The sequence below is a fragment of the Pleurodeles waltl genome, chromosome 7 (assembly GCF_031143425.1).
Source record: "Pleurodeles waltl isolate 20211129_DDA chromosome 7, aPleWal1.hap1.20221129, whole genome shotgun sequence".
Lineage (NCBI taxonomy): Eukaryota > Metazoa > Chordata > Amphibia > Caudata > Salamandridae > Pleurodeles > Pleurodeles waltl.
In genome coordinates, this window is record NC_090446.1 from 192,051,384 (window position 1) to 192,069,669 (window position 18,286).

The window sequence follows — 18,286 nt, forward strand, 5'->3', positions numbered from 1 at the left end:
CCCATCCCCTCTACAAAACCATTTTGCACCCGAGTGCCGTTGCTCTGCTGGAGGGTGGCCCTCTGCCTCATCCGTTGGGACCGCCTCCTTACTGATATGATGCAGCTACGGCACAGGACTTGGCTGGGACAGGTGGCAAGATTGGAGGGCTTCCTAAGCTGGGACCACATAGGTATCACATACTTGGGGTACATACGTCAGAGTGGCTCCCTAAGGTCTTTCCAAGAGATGCAACTTCACTACAGTCTATCAAGCACTCAGTTTTTTTATTCCTCCAACTGCACCATGCACTGCTTGCTCACCTTTCCCCAGCTCCCAGAATATAGCCCCCTGGAGGCGAAGCTGTTCATCAGCAAATTAGCAAGGAGTGACCTTGATAATTTATCGTTCTTTGATGATTAACGCACCGGATCCGCTCCTTCACCTTAGGCACAAATGCGAGACATGGGTAGGTATGTTTGACGATGAGGACTGGAGGGAGGCGTGCATGGCCCCAAGGGAACTAGCAATATCTACACGACTGGGGTTGGTACATTTCAATTATCTTCATGCAGCCTACCTCTCACTCCCCAAGACTGCAGCAGATGCGGCACAACACTCATCCTGCATGCCCGCGATGTTCTGTGTCTGCGGCTGACTTTCATCACATGGTCTGGACATACCCTATCTTACCTCTAAGGGGAACCCTTGGACTCTGCGCATACTATTCCTTACTTTGCCCTATCATGCATGTTGTATCAAACAAAGACAATAGTGTTTAACTCAGATGCGTGATATCTCAAAAACAAAGACCTCAAATCCAAAGGTACGTATCCAGCAGACAAAGATAATGATCCTTCCACCTTGAAATCCGAGAGAAAAATGACTAGGAGATGGACAAAGCACTGGGAGGAGCCTGCTGGACAGGAATAGGAAGCTGGAGTCCCTGAGGCACTTACCTACTGTTTGGAAAAATGTTTTAAAAAAAGGTTTCTCACACTAAAAACAACTTGAATGGTCCGTGGGAGAAGAAATTCCAGTCTAAAATTTCTTTTTGAGTAGATTTAGTGGCTCCTTGAGTATCTACTCGAGGTGAATTTGCGAGCTGCACTACATTGGCGCCGTCACTGCCAGAAGTCATGCAAGCGGTGCCCTCCCAGTTCACAAACAAACATCTACCCCCTGCAGTGAACGATTTTGCAGCTCGCAGACCTGGTAGAACCTGCAGAGCACACAGAAGGGCCCATATTTCTACTTTTTTAGCGCCGCATTTGCGCCACTTTTTGACGCAAAAGCAGTATTTTGTAAGTTTTGGCTGCTTTTGCACCACAATGACGCAAATGCAGCGTTAAAAAAGTATAAATATGGGCCTAGATTACTAGACATACAACTGTAAAGGGATTCACAGCTGTTCGAAGTCCCATCTGTTATCTTTTCCAGACTAGGTATATAGGAGTCACAAATATTAGAATGTAGGAACCACCTTGCTGCAATGACAGAGTGAGGTTGAACGCTCGCCCGTTTAGGAGGAAGAATATGCTTACATTTCTCAAATGTAAAACCTTGCACATACAGTAGAGCTCTGTGCTTGCTTCTCCCCACTTTCAACGTCACTAAATAATACATATTTGTTTAATAAACACACAATGCAGTTTATTAACTATAAATAAAGATGCAGAGGGATCCACAAGAGGTACAGATATGCAGGCATACCTCCGTCTATCAACAACCAAACTGAAAAGACAATAGAATCAGCACATAGTCTCATCACTCTACATGCACACACATCCCTCCATACCACTTCTCAATATCTTGAAAAGGTCCTTAGACAGTTCATCAGCACTCCTCTATGGGTGTTGAGCTGGGCAGTTTTTTTGTTTTTGTCCTCCTATTTTTTCTCTAGAGTTTCCAGTGGAGATTTATTTTTGGTATTGAACAGGAAGGCGGTGTTTTAGAGAGGCTTTTTAGCTTCAAATTAGTACAAAGTACTTGATTCATTCCCTGTTCAGTGTGGTTATTGTTCATGGATTGTAGATAAACTGGGCTATGACAAATGTGTTTTCAGCTCTTTATCTTGATGGACCTTCAGTCCCCTATGTACTTATTCCAATCATAACATCAAAGTGTATGACATGGTTTCTGGGGGCACCCAACAGCTATAGTGCTCCGTACAGGTCCCCTGTTAGCTGCCATAGGTTCCTGTTAGACCTGCTACCCTTACGGTGGTCTTTCTCTAAACTTTTTTCCTTACTCCTCCTGTCTTTACTGAATGTACTTTTGTTTGCCTTAGGACTCTGCACACGTTACCACTACAAACCAGTGCTAAAGTGCGTATCCTCTTTCCTTTAAACGTTGTGTAATTGGGTTACACACAAGTGGTACATTTAATCTACCTATAAATCCCTAGAAAAGTGGTACTACATGTTCCCAGGGCCTGTAAATGAAATTATACTAGGGTGGGCTCTTAACAGCCCATAGGTCGGGGTGCAGTGTATTTAAAAAGTTGGACATGTTCTTTTAACTTTTTCATGTCCTGGTAGTGAACAATTTGTATATTTGTTTTTCACTACTGCAAGGCCAATTCTCCCAAGGAATAATTTGGGGTTAACTTATTATTACAATAAATAAGTGATAACTTTCAATTGGGATCAGGTAGGAATGTCAAGTTTGGTCTCTAAAGAATTGTAATTTAATGCCCTCTTTAATGGTAAAGTGGGATTTTAAGTTACATTTCTGAAAATGCAACTTTTGGACAGTTGGTATTTTCTTGCCCTTAAAATTTAGTTCCTGAATCCCATCTCACATGACCAGGTGTAGCCTGCAGTTGGTCTTTGTGTATTGGTCTTTGTGTCTTTGCGTATTACTCTCAGATAGGGAGACATTGGAGGAATAGGTGTTGTCAGGATGGGCCATATCTGTCAGGATGAGGGGAGCAAGCTATCACTTACCATACTTGCACATCACAAAGACTCTGCCTCATCTCAGTAACAAAAGGTTTTACTAGTCTTTTGTGTGCCCAGACTAACTGGTGGAGGGAAGAGAGGCATGACATTCCAGACACTTCTGTAGAGGCAGGACTCCAGATTCTTCTCACACTTCAAAGTGGACACCAGGTATAAACAGTGGACCCTCAGACACAAACCATCAGATCATTTCTGCCTTTTTAGACTCTGCCAGGAAAAAGGGGTGCCCAGCTGTGAAGTCTTTCCTGCTGCCCAAACTTTGCTTTGCTGACCAAAAACTCATTGCTGACAAAAGAATAGTGTTGATGCACCAGGATGCTTCTGCTGTTGTGAGGTGCCTTGCTGAATCCAGACTAAATGTGTGAACCCAGAATTAAAGGAAATCACCAAGGGCCAGTCGGTTGGCCCCATGTCCAAAGCCACAAGGACATAACAGGTTTTTCAATGTCAATGCAAGGCTGTACATCTCAACTCAATGCAATACAGCTCACCACCAACCCACTGTAATGCATCTCATCGTGATGGTAAACCAGCCCCTGCAACTTCCACTGTACAGGTTGATGGGATACCGAAGAAAGCTGCCCTGAAGGAAACCAAGAAGTCCACTGTCTCCCTAGGAGACCCTTCTGTGCTTGCTGGATGTCAGTCTAAGGGTGGGCCCATCAGGGAGGAGTTCTGCAAGGCACAGAAAGACTTTCCAACCCTAGAAGACATGAGGAGGCGAGCTAAAGCCTAGGCGGCTGCTCATACCTCTTTTGATCACCTCATCTATTGGAAGAATAGCCTACTGTATACTGAGTCTAAGGTGCCTGTGCATGGAGCAACATGTGTGTTGGTGGCGCCAAATGCTACAGGTCCTTCCTGCTTGGACTGGATCATGAAAAACCCCTGGCAGAATATCAGGGGCAGAACAAGACCTTTGGCAGGCTTGTCTCCATTTTCATCAGCCCTGGATCAAGATATCCTCAGAGCCATTCTGCAGGACATGTCTCACCTGCCAGAAAAGTGGGAAAAGAGGGAAATTGCTGAAGGCTCCCCTGAATCCCTTACCTGTCATTGGCACTGCCTTTGAGAGGGTAGGCATCAAAATTGCTGGACCCTTGGACATTGCAACTGCCTGGGGCAACAGGACCATCCTGGTTTTGGTGGACCACGGTACTTGGTACCTAGATGCCATCCCTTTAAGATCAGAGACTGTACCTGCAGTTGCTAGGGCCCGGATGGGAATTTTTACCTGAGTATGGTTCCCCAAAGAAGTGATGTCTGACAGAGGCACCAACCATGTAGGATGAGTGTAGGGTGACCTTTAAGTTGTTCGCACCCTATGACCCCCCTAATAAATGGGCTTGTTGGGATAGTCAACAAGATACACAAAGGCATAACCATGGGCCTGCCTGAGCCCATGAGTCAGAAGTGGGACATCCTCTTACCATGCCTGCTATTTGCCTACAGGCAGGTGCCATAGAAGGTGGTTGGTTTAGCCCATTTCAGCTCCACCACAGTCTTTTAGGGGACCTCTCTGCCTAGTGAGCCTCGTGATGTAGTCAGCTACATGCTGACTCTTTACAACCAGATGCAACACTTCTGGAAGAAGGCTAAGTAGAATCTTGAAGGCAATCAACAGGTAATTAAACTCTGGTACAACCAGAAGACCACCTTGGTAGAGTATCAGCCCGGCCAGTAGGTGTGGGTCATTGAGTCTGTGGAGCCCAAGCCTCTCTAATATCATTCAACAGGACCCAATGAGGTGAAGGAGTGCAAGGGCGAGTCCACCTACCTAGCAGACCTCAAAACCCCTAGAAACCCCCTAAGTGTGCTCCATATCAATTGCCTCAAACACACTTTGAGAGGTCTGAGGTTACCCTGCTCCTGGTAACAGATGATGAGGTGGAAGAGGAGAGTGAATCTCTCACTGATCTCCTGTCCCCCAGGAACACAACTTGTCAGTAGAGTGTATCAGCCTAACCCCTGCTCTGACTCCAGAACAGCAGAGGGAATGTCAACAATTGTTGTTCAGTTTGCCTCACTGTTCTGCCTCACACCTGGCTGTATATAGTTATGTACCCATGACATAGATACTGGAGTCAATATGCTGATTAAAATCACAATTTACAAGGTGTTGGACAAGGTGAGTACCAGTATCAAGGAGGAAGACTCAAAGATGCAGACACTAGCAGTGATTGAGCCCTCCAACAGTTTCTAATCCAGCCCAGTTGTGCTAATTCCCTAGGCTGCACACTGGCCGCCACCCCAGCTCAGGTTTTGCGTGGGCTATAGAGGCCTCAGTTAAGTCACTAACTTCATGGAGAGACCTGGCACTACTACGTTCCTCAGTAACCTTGCTCTTAAATGAGGGTATTGCAGATTACTCTGACTGAAGTCCGGCAAGCATTCTTGACCCTAGAGGGTCACTTCACATTTTTGGTGATGACCTTTGGTTTAAAGAGTGCTCCAGTCACCTTCCGGGGGGTAGTATACAGGGTCCTGGCTGGGAAGGAGGCATTCTACTCCTCCTAAATAGAGGACATGATTTTATTCAGTTCCAGCTGGGAAGAGCCCCTCTACCAACTGCAGGAGGTACATCAGGCCTTAAAGCAGGTGGGCCTGAATTTCAGGACAGCAAGCGCCTGATGGGGCAGGGAAATGTGGTATATCTGGGCCATATGGTGGGTAGAGGCACGGTGCTGGCACATCAGACCAAGATTGAAGCTATCCTATCCTGGGAACCTCCTCCAAAAACAGGCTGAGACGAGGGCCTTCCTGGGTCTCATCGGATATTACAGGAGGTTTGTGAAGGGATAAGGTACCATTGTTGCCCTCAGGAAGCAATCCAAAAAGGTGATCAAGAAAGAGGACTGTCAGAAAGCTTTCAACACCCTCAAGGCGCATATGTACAGCGCCTGTACTCAAGGCTCCTGGCATGTCAAAGGAACTTATTGTGCAGACTGATGCTTCAGAGCATGGCAGAAAGGCTGTCTTAGCACAGTTAAATGAGGAAGGCCTAGACCAAAATCTAGCCTTCATCAGTTGGAGTTTACTTCCCCAGGAACTGAGCTGAAGTGTTTTTGAAATGGAGGCCTTTCCTGTGGCACTTAATAAGCTAAGACCATACCTGTTGGGATTCACTTCTGGGTTCAGACAGCACAGGCCTCTCAAGTGGCTCGTGCAAATGAGGGGTGAAAATCCCAAACAGTTAAGGTGGTCTACAGGGAATAGACTTCATGGTGAAATACTGCCCTGGGTCAGAGAACATCAGTGCTAATGTCCTCTCCAGGTTCTGCCATCTTAGTGAAGAGAACTCCCAGGAGGATGAGTAGTTCTTCCCATTTCAGTTGGGGAGAGACATGTGTGTATTTGAAAAGTTGAACATGTACTTTTAACTTTAACATGTCCTGGTAGTGAATAGCTCTTAAATTATTTTTTCTAGTACTGCAAGGCCTATCTCTTCCATAGGATAACACTGGATTACCTTATAACATTTAATAAGTGATTACATTCATTTTGGAGCACGTAGGAAAGTTGAGTTTGGTCTCTATAGAAATGTAATGTAACACCCTCTCTAATGATAAAGTTGGATTTTAAGTCACAATTCTGAAAATGACACTTTTAGAAACTTGCCATTTTCTTGTACTAACACCTAGGTGCCTACAGACTGTATCCTGGGTCACAAGACTAGGTGTAGCTGTCAGCTGGCCTTAATGTATTACTTCAAGACAATGAGACAAAGGAAAAATGGGTGTTGTCAGGATGGGCAATCTCTGTCAGGATGCGGGGAGAGCTATCACCTACCACACTTGCACATCACAACATCTCTCCTTGACCACACTTAGAAAGGGTTTCAACACTATTTGTGCTCCAGACAAGCTAGGGCTAGTGCAAGGACACAGAAAATGCCATGCAATCTGTAGGGGGAGTACTTTAAAAGCTTCTCCCACTTCAAAGTCAACACCAGATATAAATAGTGGACCCTCAGACCCAACTCTTCAGATCACTTTGGGACCTGTGGACTCAGCCAGGAAGAAGGATGGTCCAGCTGTGATTTCGCCCCGCTGCTCAAACTCTGCTTTGCTGACCAAAGAGTGCTTTGCTTCCCACAGCCTGCTGTTGCAGCACCAAAACTCCCCTGTGGCTGTGAGCTGCCCTGCTGTATCCAGCCTTCCTGTGTGAACCCAGAACTCCAGGAACTCTCCAGTGGTATGTTGGCTGGTGCCCTGTTCAAAGCAACAGTGACATAATGGCTTCTTCGATGTTGACCCAATTCCTCACATCTCGGTGTAGCACAATGCAGCTCACCAGGGAACCAGCCCAATGTGACACATCTTGTCCTCAGTGCCAATGCATAACATTGCAAAGTTCCACAAGCCCAGGCACCTTCTTCAATGATGATGCGGCTCAATATCGGCATAGGCTCAGTGCAATGCATCTTGTCCTCAGTGTTGATGCAGCACCATGCAAGTACTTGCTAGCTCCCGTCACCAGTTTCATCAACTCCGTCACTGCGCAAGGCATCCCAATGCTGGACCTTGCATTGCAGCTCTTCAGTGAAGACTCCTCAATGCCAGCCCATGCAGCTTGATGCAAGGACTTCACATCTTGACGCCCAAGCCACAATGTCAGAGAACCTTTGTCAGAAGACTGGAATTGGTCCTATATCTGACCAAGGCTCCTCCACTGTCAGCTGAATTTGTGACTTGGACCCAGTCTACAGCAAATAGGTAACCGCTGTGCGCACTTTTTGTTTGTTAGTGCTTGATTTCTTCAAAACCTTTAAAATTGCATATCCCCAATTCTACTTATTGGATTTTTGTTGTTTTGGTTTAAAATAATGTATTAAATTGACTCTATTTTTCAAAATTGGTTTGATGTTTTTCTATTGTTCTTTCTTGGCATTATTATGGATTCTGTGGTTCATAAATACCTTACACACTGCCTCTAAGTTAACGCTGCCTGCTTTTGTACCAAGCTACCAGACGGTTATGCACAGGTTAATTTGGCATTTGCTTGGATTTCACCCTGACAAGAATTGTGCTTGCTGCTTGAGTAAGGTTTCACCCACCTCAAACAGTAACCCAAATGCTCACAATTCCATTAGTTTTCCTGACTATTTTATTGCTTCAAGTATGTCTGTTATTTAATTTACCTGACAAATAGGAATGGGTTGTTTGGTAGTTGTGAGGTCAACTGTCCAACTGTCTCAGAGAAAGCATTCTCATTTGTGACTCATGCTTATATTTACCTCCTCTTGTATGCCTATAGGTTTTTCTAAATTGGCAGTTAGAATTAAGTTGGGTATGAATGGACGGTCTCAGTCCTGTTGGTAATAGGTTTCTACTTCCTTGAGGCTCGGAAGGTTTCCACATGCAAACAAAGACATTCTTAGCTTGAATCATCTGCATCCCATTATCAAAGAAGCTGATTGCAAGTTTAGCTTGGTAAGGTAAACCTTTGTGATGGGGAAATTATCATCAGGCAATATAACTCTTTTAGCTAGAAGGATTTTTAGGTCTGAACTTTGAGATAGCTTTAGCTCATCTCAACAAATGTTCAGAGGGGCTTTTGGTCAGTGGGCTTTATTCACTGGTCTGTTAAAGTATCATTCATATTTTGCTTCTCCCCAACATAACCTACTGCATGAGGTATGTGTCAACCCACTTTTCCCTTCAATTGCAGTTATTGCACAAAGTTTGTGTATTTTGTTCACCTCTGCTTAAAAATAGCTCCTTTAGTTTCAGTGAAAAATGTGGCTCTGCTGTTCTTTTTTATTTTATTTTTATATTAACTTTTGAATAGCATCTACCTATTTTGCTTGTACTTCAGGTGCCCAGTTAGAACATGATTTTATTGTCCTTTTTCAAGTTGTTATAGACTTTTCAAGAAACAGTATAATATTGTAGCTGCCTGAGATTTGAACCCTTGGTTAAGTGGAGATTTATTTTTGTGACATTCACAAATTTTCAATCAATCAATTATTTGTAAAGCGCGCTACGTACCCGTGAGGGTTTCAAGGTGCTGTTGGGGGGGGGGGGGCTGCTGCTGCTCGAAGAGCCAGGTCTTGAGGAGTCTTCTGAAGGAGAGCAGGTCCTGGGTCTGTCTTAGGTCAGCCGGGAGGGTGTTCCAGGTGTTGGCGGCGAGGTACGAGAAGGATCTGCCGCCGGAAGATTTGCGTCAGATGCGGGGGATGGTGGCGAGGGTGAGGTTGGCGGAGCGGAGTTGCCAGGTAGGGGTGTAGAAGCTGAGTCTGCTGTTCAGGTATGTTGGTCCGGTGTTGTGGAGTGCCTTGTGTGCGTGGGTGAGGAGCTTGAAGGTGATCCTCTTTTCGACGGGGAGCCAGTGGAGGTCTCTGAGGTGGAGGGTGATGTGGCTGTGGCGAGGGATGTTGAGGATGAGTCGGGAGGAGGCGTTCTGCATGCGTTGTAGGCGTTATAGGTGTTTTAATGGGATGCCGGCATAGAAGACGTTGCCGTAGTCGAGTCTGCTGCTGACGAGGGCCTGGGTTACTGTTTTTCTTGTTTCTGTTGGGATCCATTTGTAGACTCTGCGGAGCATGCGGAAGGTGTTGTAGCAGGAGGAGGAGACGGCGTTGACCTGTTTTGACATGGAGAGGGATGAGTCGAGGGTGAAGCCGAGGTTCCGTGCGCTGTCAGTGGGTGTCGGTGGGGGACCCAGCGATGTTGGCCACCATGAATCGTCCCAGGCGGAGGGGGTGGGCCCAAGGATGAGGACCTCTGTTTTGTCCGAGTTCAGTTTTAGCTTGCTGTCTCTCATCCAGTCGGCGATGGCTTTCAGTCCCTCGTGGAGGTTGGTTTTCGCGGTGCGAGGGTCATTGGTGAGGGAGAGGATGAGTTGGGTGTCGTCGGCTTAGGAGATGATGCTGAGGTTGTGCTGACGGGCCACCTGTGCGAGGGGGCCCATGTAGATGTTGAACAACGTCGGGCTGAGGGATGAGCCCTGGGGTACGCCGCAGATGATGTTGAAGGCCTTGGATTGGTACGGGGGAGGCGGTCTCTTTGGCTTCTGCCGGCGAAGAAGGATGCGGCCCATTCGAGGGCCTGGTCTTGGATTCCTGCTTTGCGGAGGCGGGCTTTCAGGGTGTGGTGACAGACAATGTCAAAGGCGGCCGAGAGGTCTAGGAGGATTAGGGCTGATGTTTCTCCATTGTTGATGTGGCTCCTGATGTCATCTGTGGCTGTGAGGAGGGTGGTTTTGGTACTGTGGTTACGCCTGGAGCCGGACTGGGAGGGGTCGAGGATGTTGTTGACTTCGAGGTACCGAGTGAGCTGAGTGTTGACGATTTTCTCAATGACTTTCGCCGGGAAAGGGAGCAGGGAGATGGGCCGGAGGTTTTTTAGGTCTGTGGGATCCGCTTTTGGTTTCTTGAGCAGGGCATTGATTTCGGCGTGTTTCCAGCTTTCCGGGAATCTTGCAGTTTCGAAGGAGATGTTGATGACTCTCCGTAGGTGTGGAGAGATGGCTGTGTCTGCTTTATTAAAGATGTGGTGAGGGCAGGGGTCTGATGGTGATCCACAGTGGATGGAGTTCATGGTCTTGCGGGACTCGTCTTCGCTAATGCTGGTCCAGGAGGTCAGTCGGCTGGGGCGGGTGGAGTTCGCAGAGGGCAGCATAGGGGTGTCCGAGGTATGAAGGGAGTTAAAGCTGTCGTGGATGTCAGTGATTTTCTGGTGGAAGGCGGTTGCTAGGGCGTCGCATAGTTCTTGGGAGGGGGTGATGTTGTTGACGGTGGCGCTAGGGCTGGAGAGTTCTTTTACAATGTTGAAAAGTTCTTTGCAGTCGTGGGCATTGTTTTCTAGGCGGGTTTTGAAGGAGGATCTTTTTGCTGATGAGTTGGTGGTGTTTGCGTGTAGCATCCTTGAGTGCGGTGTGTTGTTTGGAGTGCTTTCGAGTAGCCATATTTGCTTGAGTTTCCGGCAGTGGCGTTTGGAGGCTTGGAGGTCGTCGGTGAACCAGGTGGCTTTTTTGTTGGGGCCTTTGTTGGAGGGTTTTCTGAGTGGAGCAAGGTGGTCGGTCCAGTCGTTGATCCATAGCTTGAGGTTGTGTGTGGCGGTGTCAGGGTTGGTGGGGTTGGCGGGCGGTTTCTGGGCTAGGGCGTTTGTTAGTTGATCTTCGGTGATTTTGCCCCATCGTCGGCGGGGTGGTTGTTCGGTGAGGTGGTGTTCTGTTTGTTTCTTGAAAGTGAAATGGATGCAGTGGTGGTCGGTCCAGTATAGTTTGGTGGTGTGGTTGAAGGTGACCTGGTTGCTTGTGGAGAAGATGGGGTCGAGGGTGTGACCAGCTGTGTGGGTGGGTGTGTTGACGAGCTGTGTGAAGCCAAGTTTGGCAAGGTTTTCAGTCAGGGTGGTGGAGTTGGTGTCATTGTTGTTTTCGAGGTGAAAGTTCAGGTCCCCGATGAGGATGTAGTCCGTGGAGGTGAGTGCGTGGGTGCTGGCCAGGTTGGCGATGGCGTTGCTGAACGGTGCCCTGGGTCCTGGAGGTCTATAGATGAGTGTTCCTCTGAGTGTGGTGTTGGGGTGGGTGAGGACTTGAAAGTGTAGGAGTTTGGCAGCGCAGAAGGAGTCGTCCAGGATGGTCTAGACTTCGAGGTTGGCTTTGTGGACGATGGCTATGCCTCCTCCGGTTTTGTTGGTGCGGTCTCGACGGGAGACTTTGTATCTGTCCGGGATGGCTATGGCGATGTCGGGTGCTGAGGAGTCATTCCACCAGGTTTTGGTTAGAAAGGCCACATCCGGGGTGGTGGAGTCGAGCAGGTCCCAGAGTTCAATGACATGCTTGTGTGCTGAGCGGGTGTTGAGGAGTATGCAGCGGAGGTGGTTGGTCTTGGTTCTAGGTGGTTTGTGGGCTCTGGTGTAGGTGAAGCTGCAGTTGTCGCAGGAGAAGGGTCCGTGCGTGCTCTTTGGGGAGGCCTGGAAGCAGGTGATGTTTCGGCCGGTGTTGAGTGCGCAGAGGGTGTTGGCGTTGTAGAGGATTCTGACAGGGTGGCTGTTGCTGGGGCCAGGGGTCCTGGCGCTGGGTGCGGTAATAGTGAAATGCTCGCTATTCAAAAACATCACTAGTAAAACAGCAGCATGAGTGATTTTTTACTTAAGAATTGTATTACAAGCAGATGGCAGCCATAGTTAGAAGGTATCATGCTTTTTTCCCCCTTTTTATGGCACATCCTTGCAATAAACAAAAATTAAAACATGCATGTTAGAAATGGGATCTCTGATTGGCACTCTGTCCAAGCAGGTACCCTCATTCTAGTCAGGGTAAGGAAGATACAGTCCTAAGACACATGCAGTAATGCTGTGGAAATATGATAAAATGGACACCAGACCAGTTTAGAAAAATAGCCAATATTTATCTAAATCAAACAAGACCAAAATGACAAAAATCCAACATACACAAGTCAAGATATGAATTTTCAAAGTAAAAAGAGTCTTTTTTTGTCTTTATACACCTCAGGCTCTAATCCAACTCCATACCATCTGATTACAACCTCTCGTACGTGGAGATGACTAATGCTACGGAGCCAGAATCTCTCTCACTTAAACCCTGGTACAGAAGCCTGCACCAGAAGGGGAGAGTGGTGTGGTGTCTACTCATTGGACACAAGCGTAGTGACCTCGCCCAATTAACGTATTACCTTGATTCCCCCTCCATTCCACCAACAGTGACCATATTTTTTCTTTCTTTTTTCTAGAAGTTCCCACCACCATATCAATTTTTGATGTTCGGAAGAGAGCATTAAGCCAATCTACATATGAGGGAGGAAACTCAGATACCCATTTCCGGCAGATTTCACTTCTAGCCAGAAGTATTGCATAGAACAGCACTTTCTTCACCTCTCTACTCCTTACTTCCCATTCTTCTGGAAGTCCAAAAATTACTAGAGGAAGTCTTGCTGAAATTTTTTGTTTCAAAATAATTGAGATCGTTGTACAGACTCTTTCCCAAAACAGTACACTGCTGGGCATTCCATGAACATATGGACATCTGGCGTGCCTTGCAAGCCACATTTAGCACATTTAACTACTTCCCCCTTCCTCATTTTTGAAAGTTTATAGGGAGAACAATAAGCTCTATGCAAAATGAAGAGGTGATTTCTCCTTAATGAGACAGGTTTGACTATACAAAATAAGTGTGTTCATCGATACTTGCCACCTGTCTCGTAACTGTTCCCAAGACATACTTTCTCCCCACAGTTTGTCTGGTAACTTAAAGTCGCCATCTAGTGTGTCTAAAATTTCCCAATACCAGCTTGATACCTTCTTGGAGCACCAGTGGTCTCTAATTAGCTTATCCTCTAGCTGGTTTGAAGACCCCAGGCTAGCCCTGGTCCCCTGTGCCCAACTTCTCAGCTGGACATATTTCAGCGTAGAGAGGTTTCCTCCTGTTAACACTGTTAGTTCTTCCCAGGACAGTAGGGACCCATCCCTAGCTTAGTCCCCCCAATATTCCACCCACGTCTTCCTAAGTGGCAGCACCAATACATCCACCAGGAATCAGGGGTACCCAGGGAGTACCAAACAGGAGACCATTGGCTATAGTACTCTATTTTGCTGCTTGCCGCACCTTGTATCAGGCCTTTGCTGCATCTTCTAGTATTTTTTATTTCACCTTTTTGAAGAATTTGGGGTTGCCAAATTTGTATAAAAAGTATTACTCCATAGAAAACAATGGAAATGTTGATTTTACACAAAGTACCTGGGTTACATCAAAAATAAAACCTCTCGGGCGAACGTCCGACGGAAAAGTCAGCGTTGCGTTGATTCCTTTCTCACAAGTGAGGCCATGTGTCGTTTCTTCTCCGGTCAGGTAGATGATGCATCGTTTTTCTCCTCCACAAGACAGTGATGCTTCGATTTCCGGACCTGTCATCTCAGATCTGCGCAGGTTCGTGATGACTTTGATGCCCAGCGATGATGCTTGAGAAGTCTGGTCGCATGGTGTTGGAAAACTGCGCTGCATGGGGTTTGCTTCATTATCACAAGTGGGTGTTGCATTGTTTTTCCAGCCACGATGCGTCGATCTCCCAACTGCAATGGAGGTGGGGCATTGATTTCAGCCACAAAGCAGGTGGCACATCGTATTTTAAGTCGGTTTGCAGGTGCTGCGTCAAAATTTTCCCTGCATGTTGTTCTGTGCATGGATTTCAGTCCTTGTTCTGCCAACTTCACCTTTCAAGGGCCCAGGTACAGGATAGGGCACCACTTGGCAGGGCAGGAGTCTCAGCAGAGAGTCCAGGTGGGGGCAGAGGAAGTCTTTGATGGCCCTGAAACTTCAAAACAGGAGGCAAGCTCAATCCAAGCCCTTGGAGATTCTTCACAAGTAGGAATATACCACAAAGTCCAGTCTTTGTCCCCTTTCACAGGCAGAAGCAGCAACTGCAGGATAGCCCAACAAGCACAGTCATAAGCAGGGGCAGCACTTTTCCTCAGCTCTTCTCCTTGTCAGAGGTTCCCCCTGGTTCCAGAAGCAAATCTTAAAGAAATCTAAAGTCTGGGGTTTTGGGTCCACTACTTATATCCCTTTCTGCCTTTGAAGTTGGCAAACTTCAAAGGAAAGTCTCTGTTGTTCACAGGATCCTGCCTTGCCCAGGCCTGGCTCCAGACTCACACAAGGGAGTTGGAGATTCCATTGTGTGAAGGCAGGCACAGACCATTCAGGTATAAGTGACCACTCCACCCTCCACTCTAGCCCAGATGGCCCATCAGGATATGCAGGCTACACTCCAGCTCCGTTTGTGTCACTGTCAATTGGAGATTCACAAAGTGCCCAACTGTCAGTCTGACCCAGAGAGGGAATACACAAGCAGGCAGGGTCACAAAATGTTTTAAAGAAGAAAATGCCTACTTTCTAAAAGTTGCATTTTCAAACTGACAATCTAAAATCCAACCTTACCAAATGATGTATTTTAACATTGAGTTCAGAGATCCCAAACTCCAGATCTCTATCTGCTCCCAAAGGGAAACTGCACTTAAAAAGATATTTAAAGGTAGTCCACGTGTCAACCTATGAGAGAGATAGACCTTGCAACACTGAAAACCGAATTTGTCAGTATTTCACTGTTAGAACATTTAAAACACATCAGTACATGCCCCACCGTTAACATACACTGAACCCTGCCCATGGGGCTACCTAGGGACTATCTTAGGGGTGCCTTACATGTATAAATAGGGAAGGTTTGGGCCTGGCAAGTGAGTACAATTGCCAGGTAAGATTGGCAGGTTAAAACTGCACACAGACACTACAGTGGCAGGTTTGAGCCATGTTTAGAGGGCTACTCCTGTGGGTGACACACCCAGTGCTGCAGACCCACTAGTAGCATTAGATGTAAGGACCCTGGACACCTCTAGATCACTTTACTAGGGACTTACTAGTAAATCAAATATGCCAATGGGGGATAGACCAATCACCAATACAATTTATACAGACAGCATATGCACTTTTGCACTGGTTAGCAGTGGTAAAGTGCCCAGAGTCCAGAAACAAATAAAAACAGGTCAGAAAAAATAGGAGGAAGGAGGCAAAAAGTTTGGGGCTGACCCTTCAAAAAGGGACGGGTCAACAATGCACCTACTGGCCAAGCCCAGACTTGTCTTTTCTAATGCTTGTTACAAATCTAGTCTGTCAAATCTGCATGCCTTCAGAGAAAGTCAATAGCTGCTACCTACTTTGCCATATTTCCTAGACTGAAAGTGGTCAACAGATAGAGTTTCCAGACAGCCTCTTAAAGAGGTGTGTCTGAAACGGTTCATGCGGGTAGGCTTCGTTTATAGGGCAGGCAAACAGTACCCGAAGGGCTGGTCTGAAAAGTCAATGTGTGGGCCGATTTTTTGGCTGTTTGTGGCTTGTTTTCTGGGCTGCTGGGCAGGTTGATTTACCTGATATTAAAACAAACAGTGCCTGCGGCAAGCACAAATCAATGCAAACTTTCATACCTCCCAAAGCATATACAGTGTGTCTTTACAAGTTCAAACTGCCCCGATTTGCAAGCATGGGCTACATTCTTTTAGATATCTAATTAACTAATGGGGATCACTTTTATTGTGGTGCCCAGAACTATTTTCTATCTCAGTCCGTGGGATTCTACTTGGATGATAGTCAACACCAATTCCTGTATGCAGACTAGACTGTCATCTACTAGAATTCTGAAGAAAGTTTTCAATCTTTGTGGTTTCCAGTCTGATTGTTTGCATTGATTCGAGACATGTAGGTGTTGCATATTTGATTTTGATTAATTTACTGGAACCTATATTTCACATTGTGAACTGTCATCGCATGCCTAATTGTTCACAATTTACAGTGTATATTTTCAACCATACTGCCCTCTGATTCCGACGGAGGCCATCCTGTTTTGTATTACAACAAATGTTGGTTTATTTCTCCTGATTCTATCTCAGTTTCTCTCCTCAATTCTCTTTCGTGTACACCTGGGAAAATAAAGAGATATTCATCTATTTATGTCCGAAATGACAGATACACTACTCAATCTAGTTGCTAAAACATCTTATATATCCTAGGTATTAAGATATACATATCTGCATAGTGCTGCAAAAATGGTTAGCTTTCTCCATATGGGACCCACTGTCACTGACAGTTCACAAACCACACTAGACTGCTTTTATGTATACTTTTATTTGTAAGCCCCACTCTTTCTGATATATGATTTTCTCTGTCTTTATAAATTCTATTAGAAGAGGCAAGAGGGAAAGACAACCCCATGCCTTTTTGTTACACAACATCTTTACTTCTGCAAGTCAAAAGAGCACTCCCTCTTTTAGCTGACAAATTCCCTCAGTAGCTCCTGCAGGCTGACATATGATGTGGTTTCGAGCATGGTTCAGAAATGGAAAGTGAGATTTAGAGTTAGAGGACCTCGGTTGTGCTCATTTACACACAGCAGATACAGGAATTAATGCAGGGCCTGGTTTAATTCCAAGCCGGCCTCCTGAATCTTTCATTCCCAGTACTTCCTTACAACAACGCCTGAAATTGTTATGCGAACCTACTTACTTCATGAAAGATGCAAAAAAATCAATTAAATATATACAGAATATCTCTACGTGTTCTTAAGGTTGTTAGTAAACTTCAATACATTTGTGTGGTCCATCAGCCTGCCAAACATAGCACGGTCAGTCTCTGTCAATCGCGCATGTGCAGTAGAAAAGCCACTATCTGCAATAAGTGGTACATGGGTCCATGTACTTATGATTACACTGAAATGCTTCGGCATTTGACGCTAGAGACTGTACCTTCCCCCCAAGTGGGTGTAGAAAGCTTGCTCAACCCCATTGCCTCCACACCCATCTGGAATGCTGTGTACATATTTGGTAAGATCAGCTGCTGTGTCTGTATGGGGAAGAGAGAGAAACAATGAGACTGGAATAAGAACAGTTCTTCTATCTCCTGGTGCGAATCTTCAATGAGTCAGATTCCGACAATGATTGTATGGTCACTGCCGATTGGTAGGGGGTTGGCAGGGCGTGATGCTTATCAGACTAAGGTTCGATAATGTCCACCTTCCTACAAGACAAGGCCTTTTAGAATCAGATACTTCCTTGCCCAGCATAGAAGATACCTAGAGAAAAGAGTCACATGTGCATACTAAATTGTGAGTAGCTGTAAAAAAAAATAAAAAAATCTATTCGAAAGTGTGTAAATTTTTTCATATCACAGTTATCTACCTGTACCGTAGCCTGGAAAAATTCCTAAAAAACGTACAATAATTTCAGCAAACTGCAGTTGAGTAGTCATTTCAAATCCCCAACTTTCAGCTTTAATTTATACTTTCCATTTAGAAGCTGAGAGACACTTCTGAAGGTCAGACTAACTCCCTGATGGTTGAGAGTGGCTAACCTGAGATGAATTCTGAGTTATGATATTACGACCTGAGTTCTCTCAATTGACAGACAGTTGTATGTCAGAGTGAAAATCAGAGCAAAGGGATTATAAAATTACATTTTTATTTTTTTTAATGTATAATGTTTAACATTGAGGTGATATCACCTTACCATCGTGGAATTGTAGTGCAAAGTTGTTTCTCCCTGAAGATAATGCCTGCTAAAAGCATTGGAGGCTTTTAAAGATTTAATGGCAGGCGCAGGAGATAACAAACATCATATTTTCCATTGTGTTTCTTCCTCCATTGCAGCGGAAGCCAACCCAATTATCTGTGGTTTGGTGTGGGAGGCAAGGCCTACCGCCACAATAACCACAGAAAGTGGGCTGATAAGCTTGAATGCTGATACAGTCTTGAAACTCAACCCGGATCCACGTCGAGGTTTTGATCGTCGGCTTACATCTAGATGTTCTCTGAAATTGGACAAACAAACATTTAATGTTCT

At 45.8% G+C, this 18,286-nt stretch overlaps 1 protein-coding gene across 1 annotated transcript in view; it reads right to left on the reverse strand.

Annotated features, from left to right (window-relative positions):
* Nucleotides 1–17,931: 17,931 nt before the first annotated feature.
* Nucleotides 17,932–18,286, reverse strand: part of CCN5 (cellular communication network factor 5) — a 168,507-nt gene continuing 168,152 nt past the window's right edge. The window contains exon 5 of the mRNA XM_069201955.1: nucleotides 17,932–18,254. Within this exon, the coding sequence (XP_069058056.1) occupies nucleotides 18,030–18,254 (225 nt within the window). The 3' untranslated portion in view covers nucleotides 17,932–18,029. The remainder of the gene's footprint in view (nucleotides 18,255–18,286) is intronic.